The sequence below is a fragment of the Anolis sagrei genome, chromosome 5, assembly GCF_037176765.1.
Source record: "Anolis sagrei isolate rAnoSag1 chromosome 5, rAnoSag1.mat, whole genome shotgun sequence".
Taxonomy (NCBI): Eukaryota; Metazoa; Chordata; class Lepidosauria; order Squamata; family Dactyloidae; genus Anolis; species Anolis sagrei.
In genome coordinates, this window is record NC_090025.1 from 136,493,522 (window position 1) to 136,514,472 (window position 20,951).

A 20,951-nucleotide genomic window follows, 5' to 3' on the forward strand; every position below is an offset into this window, starting at 1 on the left:
TGTTGTCTATGTAGCTTTAGAATGTAGCAGCTAAAGGCACATCTTCACTGGGCAATTCATCCTGGTGCAAATATGTCCTGGGGAGTCCAGCTGGGATGGTGCACATTTCAGTTTCTCAGGCCCCATGTGCACTGCCATATAAAATCCAGATTATCTGCTTTGAATTGGATTATATGAGAATGTAAACAAGGTAAAGGTAGTCCCCTGACATTAAGTCCAGTGATGTCTGACTCTGGGGTGTGGTGCTCATCTCCATTTCTAAGCCGAAGAGCCAGCTTTGTCCGTAGACACCTCCAAGGTCATGTGGCCGGCATGACTGCATGGAGCGCCGTTACCTTCCCGCAGGAGCAGTACCTATTGACAATGTAGACTCATATAATCCATTTCAAAGCAGATAATTTGGATCATCTGATTTGATAATCTGGATTATGTGGCAGAGTAGAAGGGGCCTCAGTGTTATCACCACCACTCCTAGTTACGTACAAAGCTCTGCGTGAGGCTCCTTCTACACTGCCATATAAAATCCAGGTTATTTGCTTTGAACTGGATTATATAGCAGTTTAGACTCATATAATCCAGGTCAAATCATATAATGTGGATTATCTGTTTTGATAATCTGGATTTTATGGCTTTATAGAAGGGGCCTGAGCTTCTGGCTGTTTACGATGCCTGTCATCTCCTTTATTATTAGAGTCCCTACTCCTTCCTGGTTGTGCACCCCATTCCGATATAGATGCCTATGTGACCGGGAAGAAGGATGAAGGATGGACTCTCTTCTTCATGTTAGTCATGTGGGCATAGAATCATAGAATCAAAGAGTTGGAAGAGATCTCATGGGCCATCCAGTCCAACCCCCCGCCAAGAAGCAGGAATATTGCATTCAAATCTCCCCTGACAGATGGCCATCTAGCCTCTGTTTAAAAGCTTCCAAAGAAGGAGTCTCCACCACACTCCGGGGCAGAGAGTTCCACTGCTGAACGGCTCTCACAGTCAGGAAGTTCTTCCTCATGTTCAGATGGAATCTCCTTTCTTGTAGTTTGTAGCCATTGTTTCGCATTGTTTTGCAACCCATTCTGATGTCAACACTTGTGATGGACAGGAACTTGCAAAGAATTCCATGGCCAGCTAGGAGTGAGGAATTATGTTCTATCTCGACAGTGGATCTGTTTGATTGGAAACGGTCTGGCTGTGCAGACTACTCTGAAGCTGTGGGATATCCTAGAGTTTCCAGCAAAGTGGAGTATCCTCGCTTCCTTTTATATAGCCATATAATCCAGATTATCAAAGCAGATAATCCACATTATCTGCTTTGAACTAGATTGTATGTGTTTGCCTACACTGCAATATAATCCAGTTCAAATAAGATAATCTGGATTTTGTATGACAGTGTAGAAGAGGCCCCTGACTTTGACCAAATTGGCAAAGTTTATGATATGCCCCAGAAGTAGCTGTGCATCATGAATACAGCCAGCATTCTATGGCAGTTCTGAGAGTCGTATTTTCATCCTTGTAACAGGTCAAAAGCCAGAATGAGTTAAAAATAATACAAGAGATAGGTGTCTACTTCGGATTTCTATTTACACAGGAGTCTGAAGTACATGGCTCTAATCTTTGTTATACTTAACGTTTAATTGATATTTTTTAATGCATTTGTTTTTAGAACACAGGATCTAGTTGATTTGGAGTGAAGGAACTGTTGTCAAACACAAAAGTAAGTAGTGTTTGAAAATGCTATCTTTGATGATGGGACAAGAACTGCTAGTTCTGCTACAACATAAAAGAGTCATTGAATTCTATTTACAATTTAGTTACTTTTCGGTTTGTTTGCTTGTTTATTAAAACCCAAGTGAAGAGGGGGGGGGGGGCAGAAGACAGTTCCATCTTGTCCCTTGTGCTTTACTAATAATATAATATAATATATAGTATATACATATAATATTTATAATATTATAATGTAATACAATATAATAATAATACAATATTATAATTATATATTTTATATTACATATAATACTAATAATATTATAATATAATGGTATAGTACAATATAGTAATATATAATACTGATATTTGCTATGCTAATAATATAATACATTGTATGTATATATATATCTTGCAAGCCACTCTGAGTCGCCTTTGGGATGAGAAGGGAGGCATATAAATTTCGCAAATAAATAAATGTGCATTTTTCAAACAGTTATGTTGGATATTTACTGGTTTATTATGCATGCGTACACAGAAAGCTGTACAGAAATTTATTGCAGAAACTCACATATGCTTTGTAGAAATGAGTTCTATTGACTTAGGTGAAATCAATCCCATAGTTTCTGTTTTATTGTAATTCTATGTATGGATTTACTATTTTTGTTCATTGAAACTAAAGTACGCCCACTTGTTAACAGGACTGGACTGTTATTGATATCTCTTGACACTCTCTTTTGCAAGTCTGTGGCCAAAAACTTAAGCTGATTATTTTCATGCTTGACAGAAATTTAGGTACTGACCTATGGTTAGAGAAACTACTACTAAAAATACTTGCAAATTTGCATCTGACAAGTGGACCATTTGGGGAGTTGTGTGTGCATGTATAGGAAGGTCTTTTGTGAGTTTATTTTACACAAGTGGGTACAAATACTGTATCTGTAATCTTACTGAAACTTGTTATGTCTGCGAAAGTAAACATAACAATGCTGAGGATTGGGAAGAGAGATTATTTCTTATGGCTAAAATCCCTCCAAGAATTCTAGGGTATTTCTTCCAGACAACATAGATAAGGGATCAGGCTACTGGTGACTGAGGGTGTGTCTACACTGTAGACTTAATGCAGTTTAATCGTCCTGGAATCATGGGAGTTGTCATTTGGTGAGGCACCAGCACTCTGGTAGAGAAGACTTAAGAGAGATTGAAAACTACAGCTCTCATGATTCTGTAGCATTTACCTTAGCAGTTACAGTGGTGTCAAACTGCATTAATTCTTCAGTGTAGTTGCACCCTGAGAAATTATTTTTGGGGAATGAAATTATTTTTGGGAAAGTAATATGATTTATAAGAGCAGGGAGATTACAAACAGCATACTCTGGTTTTTTTTCTTAAAGGAACGAGAAAAAATGATTAGGCAAAAAAGTTTCTTCTATCAAATTTCTCAGTTCTGTCAAATTTCATTAAAAGTTGGCATTTCTTATGCTACAGAGACTCTTCTGATAGTAACAAAAAGAACCAAAACAAATTTTCTCATTTGTCTTTTTAAAATTTGTCCACTAATGGTATACTCCTTGAAAAAGCTATTATAGATTTAAAACATTGTTGATGTCTCTGAATATATTCTATTTAGTCTCGCTCAAATATTGGTTGTAATTCTTCATACATCTTATCGTGCTATGGAAGAATGAGGAAAATGTGTAGACTTGATTTCTTTAACTCAATCCTGTGCAAAGTTCAGATGTTGGAGTTGGTTCTGATTGCCAACACAAAGTCCCTTGAAGTTTGTATTAGTTCTGCTGAAGAGTTCTGCATCTTGCAGGAACACATGTAAATGGTGTGTTGCTGATGTATCTGAATGAGTATGTATAGTAGCAATGTAAGAAAAAAAAATCTCCTGTAAAAGTGCCAGGCTCTGTTCTAAGCTTTGAATGTTTGGTATAACCAAAAACTCAAATGGGTATTGATCAGATCTTAACTGCAAGTGAGAGTCCTTGTGATTCCTGAGCTGAATCTAGAGCAACTGGAGCAGAAGAATCGAAATGTAGTATGTATTGTCGAAGGCTTTCATGGCCGGAATCACTCAGTTCTTGTGGGTTTTTTCGGGCTATATGGCCATGTTCTAGAGGCATTTCTCCTGACGTTTCGCCTGCATCTATGGCAAGCTTCCTCAGAGGGTGAGGTCTGCTGGAGCTGGGAAAAAAGGGGTTTATATATCTGTGGAATGACCAGGGTGAGACAAAGGGCTTTTGTAAGTTGGGCTAGGTGTGAATCTTTTCAACTGACCACCTTAATTAGCATACAATGGGCTGACTGTGCCTGGAGCAAACTCTTCTTGAAAGATTCACACCTAGCCCAACTTACAAAAGCCTTTTGTCTCACCCTGGTCATTCCACAGATATATAAACCCCTTTTTTCCCAGCTCCAGCAGACCTCACCCTCTGAGGAAGCTTGCCATAGATGCAGGCGAAACGTCAGGAGAAATGCCTCTAGAACATGGCCATATAGCCCGAAAAAACCCACAAGAACTGAGAAATGTAGTATGCCTGCTATTTTGTGTACTTGAGGTAGAGTGGAGCCATGGCAGCTGTTTTTAATTGGGACTTTCTGAATATTTTTAATAGGGGCTCACTGTATAAGCCTTGTGAGGTGTGGCATTCTCTGTTCACACAGAGCAGTGGTTCTCAACCTGTGGGTCCCCAGGTGTTTTGGCCTACAACTCCGAGAAATCCCAGCCAGTTTACCAGCTGTTAGGATTTCTGGGACTTGAAGGCCAAAACATTTGGGGACCCACAGGTTGAGAACTACTGGCATAGAGGTTTATACAGTAAAAGTTGTGTGAACACATGCTACTCCTGTAGGGGTTGCTACTACACTGGTTTTGGGAATCTTTCACTGAAATCAGTGGAAATCTGTCTATCATAGATCCATCTATCTGCATTTCTGTCTGTCTATTTGTATTAGAAAAACTTTTGCTAGATGAAGTGGTCCTCTGTGATGTGACTAGGAAAAAAAGGTGATATGTATGAGAGGGATGAAGGAAAGAACTATGTTATTATGGTTGTCACTGTAAGCTCAGAGCTAGAGAAAGGAGAGGGGAAAGAAAGTAAGAAAGAGAACAAGAAAGGAAGGGAGATGGAAGGGAGGAAAGAAAAAGGAGAGAGGGAAGGAAGAGAAAACAAAGGGGGGAAAGGTATGAGATGAGAGAAAGAGAAAAAAAGGGATGAAAGCAGAGGGGCAATGGCCCTCCGACACCCAGGCAATGCTGGATAGATATGCTGGTTATCAAATAAATGCCTGTCAGCTTGTGGTGAAGACTTTCCCTATATAATGTACCCCTCATTCCTTGCCAAAGAGTAACTTCATAAAACTTCTACATTTAGTGGCATACCGAAGAGATGACATGTGGTCTGATGAGCGGTATGAATATGAAAGACTTCCACGAGAACGACTTCCCCCACGTCCTGAGGTAAATAGGTTGTTCTTTATGTACATTCTGTAATTTGAGTGGATAGTTCCTTCTTCATGGTTTTTATTCGCCAATTATTATGTCACCATGAACAACTGCTCTGTTATTTATTTATTTATATATTTATTTATTTACCTTATTTATATCTGTTATAATGACTGGGCTAGGAGTCTTGATGATTGTGTATTGTAGATTTTGTATGTTCTTTATTTGGGAATTCCATCAACTTGGGTCCGTTCAAGAATAGTAAATGCGGATTGGACAATATATTTTTAATTACAGCAATCTGTCACTGTGAAACTCTTTACCTGCTTTGCATTATTTTATCTTTGGTTGATGTTAGGAAAGGCAGAAATGGGTAGTATTTTTAGTTTACAACAAATAATAGTGTTAAAATATTTTAAAATGTACATATCATTTCTGATTAGTTCTCAGATACATATGTTGGACTGTGTCAGGCTTTTAAAAAATGATAAAGATATTTTGTGATAGAGATTTAGCCTTTGGACAAATTCCCCATTTCCCCATGTATTTCCTTCCTCTTTTGCTATAGAACTGCACAAAAGGTGTGAATTGAGCTAATTCAATTTGTGACTATAAAACATGGCATCTTATGCACAGTCACAACCTACCGTTTTTTTAAATTCTTGGAAACCAGAAAAAAGCTCTATTCAGTATAAAACAGTCTTTTTGTTTGTAATAAATGTCAAATTCAATTTAAATATTCAGAGACGGTTACTTTCTGTTCAAAAACACAATGTAATCAAAGCTGCTCCCCAGTTTTCTCTGTTTCTGTCAGAAATTAATTTAGTGGGAATGATTTCCTAAGTGAGTGGTGTGTAAAACTGCACCAAACACATTTTTGATTCTGTGCAGAAACAAAAGGGAATTCCTCCATGACCCTTTCCCCTTTAAATCTTGAGGGTACATTCTAGTTATTACAGCTACAGTAGATCTTCAAATTAGCTCATAGGGACTTTCCATTAATTCAGAGGATGAGCCTGTTCTGCCTTACACCAGCAATTGGACTTAGGGGAAGTTGTGTATTTGCATATACTGTGGAATATTAATTAACATAAACTGTATTCCATTTCTGTACTGATATTAGTGTCTACCGACAACTCTGGCTCTTCAGCTTAGAAATGGAGATGAGCACCACCACACAGAATTGAACACAACAAGACTTAATGTCAAGGGGAAAGCTTTACTTTTTGTTAGTGTCTTCTATTTTTCTAAATAAAATTTGTCTATAGAACATATGAGCAGCCAACATATAAAGCTATTAAGACTACATTTAGGTCAGAAATTAGGAACAGTTGGCTATTTAATTTGAAGTGCTTACTTGACACACAGGGTTTGTAGAGCCAGTTTAGAGCATGCCATATTTAGTTTTATATCTGTGGGGAGAATAAAATTTTGAGTCACTTTTCCCGGACTTCAGTAATAGATCAAAACAAGAATGGGTGTTGTTAAATCAAACCTGAATAATTTCTAATCAGAATATTGCTGTATGAGATTGGATTATATTTTCTATAACTGTTCAGGCATTGGATAACTTCTTGTTCCTACCAATTTTTGAAGTAACAATTTCTTGATTATGATGCTGCACCTTTGAAATTATGTCTCCAAGTAGTTCCCTGACAATTTACTTTGTTATCCATATCAGGTCAGGCACACATTCTTAAAGAGTATGACATAATACCTGAATGTCCTTCTGTCATTGTTTTATGCTATTCTAGTGTTCCTTTCCTGAGAACTTTTGCTGAAGGTACAGTAGGCCTGCCACATCCATGGGGTTTTGGTTACAGGGCCCATCATGAATACAGAAACACAAAGATAATCATGCCCTATATTATTCAATGGTGGCAACATGAATATGCACACTTTAGCATGCCCATGTTGTCACCATTTATTTGTCCTGGGCATGAGGACCCATGAAAGCTGGTCTTTGTGGATCTAGTCCACCGGGTCTAAAATAAACAAGTTCATTTTTTTAGTCTTTTTGGTCATAAATGGTATTTTAAAAACTCTTTTTGAAATTATTTTATTTTCAGGGCATGCAGTATACATTTGGCAGCATAAATCCTCAGGTATTAGCATTTATTACCTAGGGTGACTTTTTTATATTCAGTTTGGTTTTGGGTAAATTTATTTATTTATTTGCCATATTTATGTACCACCTTTCTCAGCCTGAAAGCGGCTCAAGGCGGTTTACAGTCGGTACAATTGGTTACCCCCAACAACATAAAATACAATTTAAAAACATTTAGCAAATAATATAAAAACATACAAAACCAATAAAAACATAAATAATTAACATTATATGTCCTGTTTTGCCAGAAGCTTTAAAACATTGTTTCCATCCTAAATATCTTGGTGTCACCTTAAATCGAACACTAACATTTAGGAAACACAGCATGAACACCAAGCACAAAGTAGCTTGCACGCAATAACATCCTGTGGAAACTTACTGGCAGCGCATGGAGTGTAGACCCAAAATTGATAGAAACATCAGTTCTGAACTTGTCTTACTCAACTGCCGAGTATGCCTGCCCTGTTTGGCATAAATCTGCCCACGCGAAGCAGGTGCACATAGCATTGAACGAAACATGCAGAATAATCACAGGATGTCTCAAACCTACACCTGTTGATAAACTCTACAAGCTAGCTGGCATTGCCCCCCCCCCCCCCCCCCCCCATGTGCGACAAGAAGTTGCTTCTAACTGAGAGAAATAAGGCTGAACATTGTGAATGCCATCCACTGCATGGCTATCAGCCTCCTCCTAGTAGACTCAAATCAAGGGAAAGCTTCATGAGAACCACCACTCCTCTTAACGTTCCCCCAGCAATAGCAAAAGTATCCCTCTGGGTAGCTAAACCAGGAAATGCCAAATGGATGCCCCCCCTCCCATGAGGGTCTGCAAACCAAGAATGGGCAACTTGGAAGTCCCTGATCAGACTCAGAAGTGGACTGGGAAGATCAAAAGACAACCTGTCAAAATGGCACTACCTAAAAGAATCCTCCACCTTATGCGACTGTGGAGCAGAACAGACGACTCTGCAAGTGTATGCTTGTCCGCAGTGTCCTGCCTCATTTACAGAGTAAGAATTGTGTGAGGCTACAGACAATGTGATTGCTGTTGCCCGTTTTTGGTCAAAAATATTTATATGCTTGCGCTCCTTCTATTTTTATTAGTTTTTATACTAATTTATGCAATGCTTTTGATACAAAATAAATAAAAAATAAACTCCTTTGGATCACTCTTTTTCCTTTTGGATGGGCACATGACCTTGAGATATGACCATACTAAGATTCCTGGGCATGTTTCTAATTATTTGGTTAGACAGAAAGACTTATTTCATTAGACATATAACTTAAGGTAGTTTATTCATGAGCTCCTCCTCCTTTGATTTTCTCCTTGCTCCCTATACTCTCTATGTAGTTCTTATGGATGGTATAATTTTAAAATTAGAAGGCATTTACTCACCTTACAGTAAAAGTTGAAATTTCTTAATTCTATTTGCAGGAGCCAGAAAGTTTTCTCCATTGTCAACACGGTGAATTTTGGATGAGATTGATAAGGGTATAGTTGGACAGTCAGTCATTCTTACAGCATCAAGTTAGCAACAAGATCCAATGAAAGGCGGAACTATCATTTAACTAACAACTTCCCAGTGTATTTGTGAGGAGTATATTTTACAAAAGCCCTTCTAGCAAAGGATCAGTTTATTTTAATTTCCTTTGAAGTAATTATTTTGGGACTTCTGCAGACTATCACCAAATAAAATCATATGTGCAACCAGACAAAAAGTTACCAGATTTTGAGTTTGAGCCAGTGCAAAGCAAAAATAGCTGAGAAACCCTGGGATATGCATTGTCCAGTTCAAATGTGTATTTGGCTGTAAGGATTTCTATGTGGTAACCACAATTTGACAGGAATTTACGCATTCTAATTTTAACCGCTTGTTGTATCACTTCTAGGCTTTTTCATTTAATGTGTTTTTCTTAACAGAGACTATATCTTGATTTCATTTTGTACGGATCAAGTTTAAAAGCCACTGTTTATTAATCTTGGAGGCTTATTATTTTGTACCAGATTTCTTCAAAATAGCATATTATATATTTCACCATTTAGGATCCCTATCGAGTAGTGAACTTTGCACCAAAGAAGCTTACAGAGAGACCTGGGGAATACAGATTTGACTATGGCCATTCTCATCATATTGGCTATCGAGACTATGGAGAAGGACGTGGTTTGGCCCATGAAAGAAGAAGTGGACCACCACACAGAATTGTAAGTCTCACCATTTATTTTCCTTATGTTTACAATATTGGAAATTACATGTCCCAGTTGGAGGTTGAAATTTTGCATTAGAGGTTGGGATTATGATGTCATCTTTGACAAGATCCAACATTTCTAATGAATTGTGATAGTACATATAGAGCATGCACTCCATAATTCTGTTGCATAATGGAAATTCCCATTGCTTAGCGATTCTCATAGCTTTCCGGCCCCATAACACTTGGATATTCATGATGTAGTGAGACTTACAGGGCAGTGGCCATACTCTTGTCTCCATTTCTTCATGTCCCTGGAGATATAGGTCTCTTCTCTTGAGAATACTGGTGTTGTGAAATGTCGCAACTCATTTTTACATGATTGTAAGTCATTTTACAATGAAATAAAAAATATCTGTGAAATGTCTTGTTTATATCATGAATAAACTACCTTAATTATTATGGGTCTTTTGCAGACTATCACCAAATAAAATCATATGTGCAACCAGACAAAAAGTGTGTGTGGGCGCGTGCATATGTGTACTATCTGGATGAAGCATCAAAACCATTCTTTGTCTGTGGAATCAGTTATAAAAATGTGATGCTGTCATGATCACAACTGATGAAACCTGAGACATGGAATTACTTTTTGATTGCTGTACTGCCTTGAAACTTGTATAGCCCCTTCTGTGCTCTTTTTTTTTTGTCTTGAATATGTGTACTGCATTCAGTTACTTCAGTGGATGTAGCAGAAACAGCAAAGCAACTTTAGTATTTGAGCCTAATAATACATATTCAATTATTGCTGTAGCAACTCAGCACATTGCCCCTGATCTTTTTGAATTAATTTTTTGATCAGTTTATTTTATTTATTTTTTATTTTCATTTTGAGCCAGCATGGTATAGTGGTTTGATTGTTAGAATAGGACTCTGTGATATTTGAATTTACACTCAGTCATATGGTCCATCTAAACTGCCATACAATCCAGTTTCTGAATGCAGATTAACTGCATTAAAATTGATTGTATAGCAGTGTAAACTCATATAATTTCTTGGGGGGGGGGGGGGTGGAGGTGGTGGGAAGAAACATAGAGTTTGTGTAAGTCAGAAATAACTGGAAGACACACAAACAACTGTCAAATTATGCTTCTGACGTATGATAGAAAAAATATGATATGGAGTGATTATTTTTCAGTTGTTCCTTTTTTATTATTTTGGTAGGATGATCCAGGATATAGATGGTCAAGGGAAGACCAACTAAGTCGTCCGCCTGATTATAGGTATTGTTAATTTTTAACTTTTAAAATCTGTACGATCAGCTTTTGTTCATATTAAAAAACAAAACACATGTATGGCTTGACTTGACTCTTGAAGCCTTAATTAAAAGCTTGGCCATGTGAATGCAGTACAGCCTTGTTTTTCATTGACATGCCAGCCCAGTGACTTCATCAGTAAGGTTTTGCTCCATTTCTACACACTTGAAAGATGGAATCTCATGGACCCTATCAAACGACACACAATCTGTTCTGTGGTTTTCCCATGGAAGTCTGTCTGTGCAGTCTGTAGAAACAGGTGGATTTGAAATACAGACGGGAATTGACTCCATTCCTTTCTCTGCAGGCAGAAATGCTTAATATTAGTATTTTCCCTTGGGATGGGAAGTGGTGGATTTGTCCATTTACACTGCATTTTGTGACACACTGCATTTTGTGTGGTGTTAATGCCCCTTCATGCTCCTTTTGTTGCCATTAGTGGTTTAAAGGTGATGCTGGTCCCATTGAAAAAATGTTTAAAAAGTGTGCTGTTTCCTTTGAGAGGAGGGGTTCATAGAATACGAGGCAGACCTCATTGAAATAAGTAGTTGAAAAGTCTGTTGGTTTCCTTGAAATGGGAGAAGACACCGCTGAGACCTGCGGTTCCAGGCTCAGCGATGAGTCTAGGATCACTCCCACCCTGTGATATTGATACTGAAAAATATTGAGAGATCCGTTGTGTCAGGTTGTGAGCAACTACAAGTATTTTTTTCAAAAACAGAAGTCATCCTAAAAGCAGTATACTTGATTGCTAATTGTGGATTTAGATTATTGCCTTTTCTTCCTTAAAATTTGAAGAACATAAATGTTATCTATGAAGTTTTGAAGAGCAATAGTGGCCTCCAGTGGTCAAATGGATTAAAGTTAAAGTTGAGTTTATTTTTATCACAGGATCTAGTCACAGTTTTGGGACTTTTTGTGTGTATGTGCATGCCTGCCTGCATGCCTTTAAATTGCCTGCAAATTTATGGCAACTCCATGAATTTTTCATAGGGGTTTCTTAAGGAATCCTCAGATGTTGTTTTGCCAGTCTGAATTATAGCACCTACAGAAGTTATTTCTATATCTGAATAAATGGTAGTGGACAGATCTGATTTTTCTTCAGAGTAGTGAAACCCAGAGTTTCATGTTGGAGTTCTTATGAGCTAGTAAGCCAGATCCAGATGCTAACAAGTTCTATTATATTTGATTGTTTTTATTGTATATTTTATTGTTTTTATTGTACCACTGTGGGTGTAGTTTTGTGAGTGTTTTTTTTTTTTTTTACAAAGTGAGGCTGGTGGAATATAGATTTCATACAGTGTTGATATTTACTATTTCTCATGGCAAAATTTAAAATAATTTTTGGTAAATTTATAGGACATGAAGGATATCAATTTGAATTAGCATGCATTTTAGAAATATAATTTCAGGAGATTCTTTTGCAATGAATGGCATAAATCCAATTGCTTTTCCCAACTAGCATAGACTCATTAAATAATGATGTTTATATAAGTGTGGACTTGTCATTCAACCATTGATTTGATGTGTTTGTGCTAGTTGAGGCTCATGGCTCTGTCTACTCACTAGAACTGTCACCAGATTTAGGAAATCTTATTGATAATGTGAGTTGGACAACAGTCTTTTTCGCTGTATACTCAGAAGCAGAGTATGCTGTCCGTATCAACGTATTCTGCATCCTTGGATTTAACCAACCACGACTTAAAAATATTTTGGAGTAGAAATCCCAAAAAGAAAGCCTTGATTTTCCCATGCACTGAGCATGATGCTGATGTGTGTGCCTACTGTACTGTATGCTTCTGCCATTTCATATATCCTCAGGCTCTCTTCAGTACTTATTAGAGTTTGCCACAATTTTATATAAGGAACACCCATTTTACTATGCCATTTTATACAATGAGCATTGAACATTATATCTAAGGGTAGGGATGGGTGGGGGTCATGAAATCAAACCCCAGCAAATCAGAGGGCCCACTGTAACAGTTTTTTCTGTGTAGGGACCATTACAGCTTTTCAAAAATTCTGAATGCAGGGAAACAAAAGATAGTCAATACATATGCTGAGTTCTGTGTTAGTGAGGAAAGCATAATTAAATGCTTGAGAGCATTCATTTCAGATGGTGTCATTTTTCTAATAATTCTTTAATATTAACTGGCACATGCTAAAGCATTGAACTCCTATTCCAGTTAAATGTTTTGCTTATATGTCTACATATAGTTGTAGTTTTAAGATAAGTAGTCTCATGAGAGGCCAGTGTGTAACAGCAGGGAGCTTGGAGGTAATTGTCTTACTGCAGTTTGCTAGTACTCCCACAGACATAATAGCAGGAAGTCTTGCAAGACAAGCTGCTGTGATTACCGTTTCATTATGCTGGAAATCCTTTTAGTGACTTTATGGGAACATTGTTACTATGATTGGCAGATTATTCAAAATAATCAAACATGTACAGCACCAGGGATTTGTAGCAGAAGGGATACCTTTTTCATGAAAATATATTTACCAATAGTATATTGAAAAAAGCATTCCTTTTCAGACATTGAACAGGATTTTTGGTCTATAGTACATTTTAAGGATGTCTAGCTAACACCGAACTGAATTGATGATCTTGATAGAACTTGTTGCACATTTTCCCCTTTTAGAGCCGTAGCAAACTAGGATTTTGTGAGAGCAAACTAAGCCAGCACGAGCAATGCTCCGCCTCTTTCTCCGCCTATTTCCCTTTGCTAGGGCAGCGTTGCGAGCATACGCTCATGCCGCAGCAAACTACAGGAAGCTTGCGCTCGGGCTTGCTCTGAAGCCCCCCCCCTTTTTTCCCCCGAGGCTGCTCTCTCTCTTGCTAGCGTGCCTGTTTTCCATTGCAGAGGGCAGGGATGCGAGCGTGCGCTCACAGTTGAATTCTGCCAACTGCGAGAGTACACTCGCATCGCTTCCCTAGCAAGGGAAAACAGGCACACTAGCAAGAGAGAGAGCAGCCTCAGGGGAAAAAAAGGCAGGGCTTTGGAGTGAGCTCGAGCACAAGCTCGCTCTCACTTCCAGTAGTTTGCTACGGCTCTTAGAATATTTATTTATTTACTATATCTATACTCCACCCTTCTCACCCCAAAGTGAACAAAACAGCTTTGCACATTGGCAACAATTCAATGCCATAGAAACAACATACAATTAAAACAAACATTTACATTGAAACCAAATAATTAAAAATATCTAAACATTACACCAATGATTAAAACCATGCAGTAAAAGATCGTAATCCTGAACTATTCCTGTTTTTCATTTCACATATTCTGTATCCATTTATTGCACTACAGTTACTGTCCAAATGCTTCATCCTATAGCTACGTTCTTACTTTCTTTCTGAAGGCCAGAAGGGAGGGGTTGATCTAATATTAGTGGGGAGGGAATTCCATTGCCGAGGGGCCACCACTGAGAAGGCTCTGTCTCCCGTCCCCAGGAGATGGGACTGAGAGTCAACTTGGTACTTAACAAGCTTCAAAATAACTTTTCTCTGATAAATCTGAAAAGAAAGTTAAAGTAGGAAGGTAATTTTTCTGCCACAGTGGGAATTGTTTTATCTTATGGCATAATTTAAAAAACCATTAAAATTCAGAAAATATTAACCTTGTTTATTTATGCTTGCATATGTGAAATTCATATTTGATAGCACTGATTTGGTTTAGTTGGCTTGAGTTAGTTAACGATCTTTCCAAAGGGACAATATTTAAAGGAAGTTGTAACTATGTTGTAACACTGTAGAGAGCTATAATTGTATATCATATGATCTATGAGCACTTTTAGTTGGGTCTTTTTAACTTAACGGTATGAACCTCAACTGTAAAATCTTGCTTTGACAAGTAATTTAGCAAAATAGTATAGTGACCATACAGTTCTTTCCTGTTGTTCATTTACACAGTTTATTTTAGACAAAAGTGATAACAAAGCAAAATCAATTAACTGAATGTATCTATTACAACAAAGCTTTCCAAACAGATGCATTTTTTCATACTTTATTTCTTGCAAGATACATAATTAGCAAATAAGCCTTTTTAATATAATGTTCTGTTCTGCCTATGACTTGGAAGAAAATATTCCCTTTTGGTTTATGTCTCATTACAATATCATTTTTTAAATCAGCAAAATATTTAAACATCATTCAGATCAAGGAGCTAAAACTTGGGTTGTTCTTAGTAACCAAGGGTACATCTACACTTCAGAATGAATGTAGTTTGATACTACTTTAACTGTTATATCCCAATGCTATGGAATCCTTGGATTCGTAATTTGAAATAATTTATTATTATTAGAGTCCATCCGAAGTGTCTTATATAAAAAAAATAAAGATGTACTAACTGGATTCACAGAATGAAATTAGCCTTTTGTATTTCTGTCGCTTCCTCAGTGTGAAATGCTGTAGACAGCTCACCAGCCATAAACCATGAAAGCCAAATGATATTTTATTTATTTATTGACACTTTGGCATTTATTTGCAACATGCCGTAAGTTCAAACAAAGGTCATTCGTCCCAGGTGCACTTTATTTACACCTACAATAGTATTGTATTGTATGGCCTTAGCAGCAAGTGATCTGGATGGAGCTGATTAGGATCTTAAGGGAAAGGGTAGCTAATAAATGCCACTCTATGATTTACTGACATGTGGATTAGCCCAGTCTCTCATCAAATGAATAGTTTAGCAAGTCTTTGAGAAGTGTTTTTACTGTCGAAACCCCCTGAGACAAGAGAGGCTTTTGTGTGTTTATGCCCCCTCCTCAGGCCTTTGGTGTTAAGGAAACCAACACCTCTGTTCTCATCTTTTGCATGCCATCCCAAAGTTTGAACGTGTAGAAAGAGTTAACTCTAGGTCTCTTAATGATCTAGTCACATAAAGTCAATGGAGTAAGAACATTTCATAGCCTCACAGAAATTTGCTTTCTGTCCTGGATTCAGGAGTAGATATGTTGACTGTGCAGAAAAACACAATAAAATCCACAGACGAGCAATAAACCTTTCACTGCTGTGTGGATTTTGACTTTGTGGATTTTGACTTTGCTGGAGTATCCTAGATATGTTTCATTGAACAGCTTTGCTGTTCTTTTTGGTGTTGTGTTTTCAGAGCGACATATAGGGTTCCTCCCAGTTGAATCAAATATTGCTGGGATTTGGTGTTGAGAGCTTTTTTGAATATTTCATTCATTTTGTTGTGAAGTCGGGGGATATGGTGAGGTTTCTATATTTGTGAGTTAGACATTTTCTGCCCTTACCAAAGAAAATAGGATGACTTAGAATCCTAAGTTTGAGTCTCTGTGCTGCTTTGAGTCTTTTTAAAGAGAAAAAGCAGGATGTAAATAAACCAGGTATTTTTGTTTTGTTCATACAAACAATCTGTTGCTCCAAATTAAGAGACCTAATAATAGAATTAAATTAGAAAGAGTAATGGTTTTTTCAATAACTCCCCACAAATATTATACTGCCTATTGGTGTCATCAATATCATGAAACATATGAGACAATGGGGAAACTGAATACAATAATCTTTTTTTCTTCTATACACAAAAAAGGAATCCTTTAACAATTTAAAATGAAGTGATAACTATGAATTTGTGATGCAGTGTCCTCTCACATCTGTAGTTTCTGAAGAACAATTGCAGGAAAAGTGATGCTATATTTTTGATGCCTTGCTCAAATCTGAGTTTTTTTTAATCTCATCCTTTGTGTTAAGTTCTGTTTCTCTTCTTGCTGGAAATTTGTATCAACACTTTGTATATGCATATTTTTCAGTTGTGCATATTTTATTGGTTTCCATTCTTTATAAGTATACAATGTTCTGTATGTATTTTATTTATCTGACGTATTATAGCAAGCTTGGCCAATGTGTGAATTTCAAGAGCAATAATAATATTATAATAACTTTATTTTTGTATCCTGCCATCTCCCCTAAGCGACTTGGGACGGCTTAAATGGGTCTAGCCCAGTCAAGCAGAATTAAAATACACAAAATCAAATACATATACAGACATAATTAAAAACAACCAGTAGCTGAGCATAATAGGTGTTCCAGAGTTGAGGGGTGAGGGAAGGCTTGTGCAATATGACTGCCTGAATGGTAAAGTGCAAGAAGTAGGTGATAAATTAAGGTGAAATGGCCAAATCAGATTAATACAATCCAACTCCAGGGCAGGTACAATAGTAAAGTGCACAAGTCAAGAATGGGTTATGGTAGGAGGGCAAGAATTATGGTTAGAAAGGCCAGTTTATTTAGTGAATCTACTAGCAAGGTAAACATTGTCTGCTGCAGGTATGATGTGGACACATTGATTGAAAATCCCAGCTCCTATACAATATTTCCATCTCTCTCCATTGGATCCCAAAATACAGGGTGTTTCAAAATGATGGGCCTGATTTGAAATGGCTGTATCTCTGCAACCATGAACCCTTACCACTTGAAAGGGTGGGGCATAGAGTTTCCAGTGATTATTGCTAGATGCCTCTCTCAGCACACAAACAGACATTAGCCTGTCATTCGCAAGATGGCAACATAAGGCCTAATGATAGATTCTTCATTTGTGGGGTTATTTTTTTAGATTTGTTTCTGACTCAAAATGATTAGTAAAACTTGATAAGTCATTAAATGATTTGTAACTTTTTGTGTAATTGTAACATGTTGCCATAATGGAATATGCTGCTTTGAAATTGGGTCCAACCATTTGAAACACCTGTGTTTTAAAGGAAAATAATAGAACATGCCATAGAATGTGGAATTCAGCAAAGATCTCAGGTGTTGACATTTAACAGGTTGCTATAACAATGGCTTTGGCTTAGCTATTATGAGGCTCAAACAATACTAATGAAATCTGAAGGTGTAGTAGATACATGACTGAATAAAATGCAAATTTCTGATCTCTTCCTATTTAATATGGAGGTGCCATTTCCTCCAGTCATTTTGGACAAAAGGGAGGATTTCTGGATTTATAGACTTAAGCCTCTAACACCACATGGCCTCAACCGCGAGGGTAATACCACTATCCATAGATGGATAAATGCTGAAAACAGTGCTCTAAACTAAGCTGCACCTGCCTTTCGCCTGGCATTCAATATTGCTTTTAACAAATTAAAACAATTCATTTGTGCTCCCATTATTTAAGAATATAAAAATATTCATTACAGTGAAAGACCTTGTGAATTTCAACATTGGAATCTTTCAATTGTTGAATTATTTTTCAGGTTACAATTTTAAAAGCTTACCTCTTTTCTAATTGAATGTGAGATGTTTTTATTGTTTTGAAAGACAAAAATCTACACTGATTCCTTAAGGTTAAGCAAAAGTGACCTAAATCTGCTTATCCATATTCAAGGGAGAAAACACTCTGAAATCCTTGTGAAATTCTAACCACAGTCTTGGCTGTCAGTGGGAAAGGTTTTGTTCCTTTGTTACATTTATTGAATCTAAAGCCATTTGAATGTATTTTATCACTTCCTTATTTTAACATATAAAAGAACCAAATTTGGATTTTCCAAATATAGTAAGTTTGCAGGTCACTAAATCTACCATTTATTTACCCAATGTGCAATTTAATTCTAAGCTCTTGTAAAGAGAGGCTTGTTATGGAAATGCACACATTATGAATGCCTATAATAAACTTTATAGCTCAGAAGCATTTATAAAAGTACTTTATAAACATACCATTGTTGGCTTCAGAATGAACTAGAAAACTAAGGACAATAAGTGATAGAGAAAAATCAACTTATTATTAAAATAGGTAGCTTAATCATTGTGTGTTTATTTCCTCAAATTGCTTTTCTCAACAATAGGTGGCATTTAGTGTAGATGTTAACAGTGCCACAGTGTGTAATACGCTATAATACACTCCTGCTTTATTTTGATACTGTTTCATAGTACTATTTTTAAACATGAAATTTACATGACAAGAGAAAAAACAAAAACCAGTTTTATAAATATATCTCAGTTTTGCTGATATATTGGTAAAACTAAACTCTCAGTTTAGAAGTTAAGGGTTAGAAGGATATACATGAAATTATAATGTTTTTTTTTAAAAAAAATCAAACTGATTAAAAGTTCTGGCTTCTGCTGCTGCTCTTAAGGGCATCTAAATTATAACATAAATCCTGTACCTTATAACAACATGTTTTAGTGTTTTGCTTCCAATTAAAGAAATCAGTTTCTAGCCTCATGTTCTTAGCAACTGTTTGTGTGTGTGTGTGTGTGTGTGTGTGTAGTGACTTGAGAAACTATAAGTCGCTTCTGGTGTGAGAGAATTGGCCATCTGCAAGGACATTGCCCAGGGGATGCCCGGATGTTTTACCATCCTGTGGGAGGCTTTTCTCATGTCCCCACATGGGAAGCTGGAGCTGATAGATGGGAGTTCACCTCACTCCCTGTATTTGAACCACCGTCCTTTCGGTCAGCAGTCCTATTGGCACAAGGGCAGACTGCACCACATTGGGCTCCTATTCTCGGCAACTGAGAATATTAGGAGGGGAATGGGAAACAGTCAGATGTAAGAGGGACCTCTCACTGTTACTGTTTCTTGATTATTTCCTAGTAGCAAAAAACTCAAAAACTCACCTATTGAACCAAAGACTGATAGATTTAGTGGCCTGAGGTTTTTCAGTATCTAAGATTTCCTTGATGTTCTTGTTGATAGCTGCCAATAATCTTTTGCCTTCTCATCAGTTTGTTGTGAAGAGTTTGCTGATGTTCTGTGCCCTGTTAATGTGATTTTGAGCGTTATGTAAAGTGATGCAGTGCTGTTCTAAAACCTGGGCCCCACTATTTACTTTAAAAGCTTGGCTGATTGTTTCTATGCCTTTCCAGATAGTATTGGACTACAACTTTTGTTATGGTTCATTTGGTGAGTTGGCTTCAATGCATGGGAGTTTGAAACCTTATTCTCCCTACCCTGCTGGGATTTTTTGTGTGTTAGCCATTAAAAAGATAATATGTAAAGCAGTCTTGGGAGTTGCAAACTCTGAAAAATATTGTTCTGGCATGAGTTGGTAAGTAAGAGTTGAAAAGCATATAGAAAATAGTACAAGGAATGCTAACTTGATACTGATGCTTCAAGGTCTGTTGTAATGAAGAGGATTGTAGGAGTTTACAGTCTAATATTTTATTTTATTTTTGGAAGGTGATGTAGACTTCCACACACTAATAGTTTGAAAATCAGAAATATGCATTTCTTGGCTTATAAATATTTCTGAACTTTTAATTCAATACCATTTGACTTGATGCACATATACATGTTTATCAAGAAGGAAATGTCATGTGTAGGCAGTCCACAAGTTACGAGCAAGATAAATTCTGTAGGTTTGTTCTTAAGTTGAATTTGTTTGTAAGTAGAAACAGGAACATTTTTAAGTGTAACTCCAGCCTCTCTCTCTCTCTCTCTCTCTCTCTATATATATATATATATATATATAAGCATTTTAAAAATCTTTTGTTAGCATAAGCTGTTTGTTTTGTTGCCTGTGCCCTCGTGCAGAAGTTTTCACCTCGCTTTTTGTCCCCGTGATCACTGGATTTTGAAAAGCGTGGCTTGTTGTGGAAACCAGGTTTGGTGGTAAAGCTTCAGTAGAGACCCCTTTTCCTCATGATAGCTGTTCCAGGAATGAATTTCCCTTCCTATAGGTAGAGTTCTTTCAGTTCCTGTTGTCTCACCCTTGTTCTTAACTATGAATCGTTTGTAAGTCAGATCACTGTAACTTGGGGATTGCCTGTACTAGTTCCACAGTGTAGAGATGTGCCCTATCTTCAAGTAAGTAATATTTTTATTAGGAATTTTTAATTTTTATACTTCATGTTTAAATTTCTATTACTTTATGGTGAATTTTCTCTATTTTATTTTATGCTTAGTCATATGCTGTTTGATTTATAATTTGGTTTATGTATGTAAGGCATTGAGTTTTGCCATTTTTTTTATAAACCTCTTTGAGGAGTCGCCCCCCCCCCCCAGGGGTGAGAAAAGTGGTGTATAAATACTGTACATAAATAAATAATAAGTAAGTAAAACTGTAACATTCCTATTATGATCCCAGTTTGTCAAGAGTGTGCAAAAGGATGTGGAGAGGGACCCAAATTTGGCAGCTGTTTCTGTGCCTTTACTAGCAGAGAGTTGGGCAAGATGATCCTTGGTAATCCTTCCAGTTTTCCAATAATATAGAAGTGTGTCTTGGAAAAGTG

The 20,951-nt window shown here is 37.0% G+C and overlaps 1 protein-coding gene across 6 annotated transcripts in view; it reads left to right on the forward strand.

Moving 5' to 3' along the window:
• PPHLN1 (periphilin 1) overlaps window positions 1-20,951 on the forward strand; it is a 37,885-nt gene that overhangs the window by 2,579 nt on the left and 14,355 nt on the right. For 4 of the 6 annotated variants that reach the window (XM_060777588.2, XM_067469079.1, XM_060777587.2 and 1 more), the window contains exons 2-6: window positions 1,661-1,711; window positions 5,082-5,167; window positions 7,222-7,257; window positions 9,304-9,462; window positions 10,668-10,726. In XM_060777588.2, the coding sequence (XP_060633571.2) occupies window position 1,711; window positions 5,082-5,167; window positions 7,222-7,257; window positions 9,304-9,462; window positions 10,668-10,726 (341 nt within the window). In that variant the 5' untranslated portion in view covers window positions 1,661-1,710. The remainder of the gene's footprint in view (window positions 1-1,660; window positions 1,712-5,081; window positions 5,168-7,221; window positions 7,258-9,303; window positions 9,463-10,667; window positions 10,727-20,951) is intronic. The other 2 variants (XM_060777589.2, XM_060777591.2) reach the window with 1 other exon arrangement.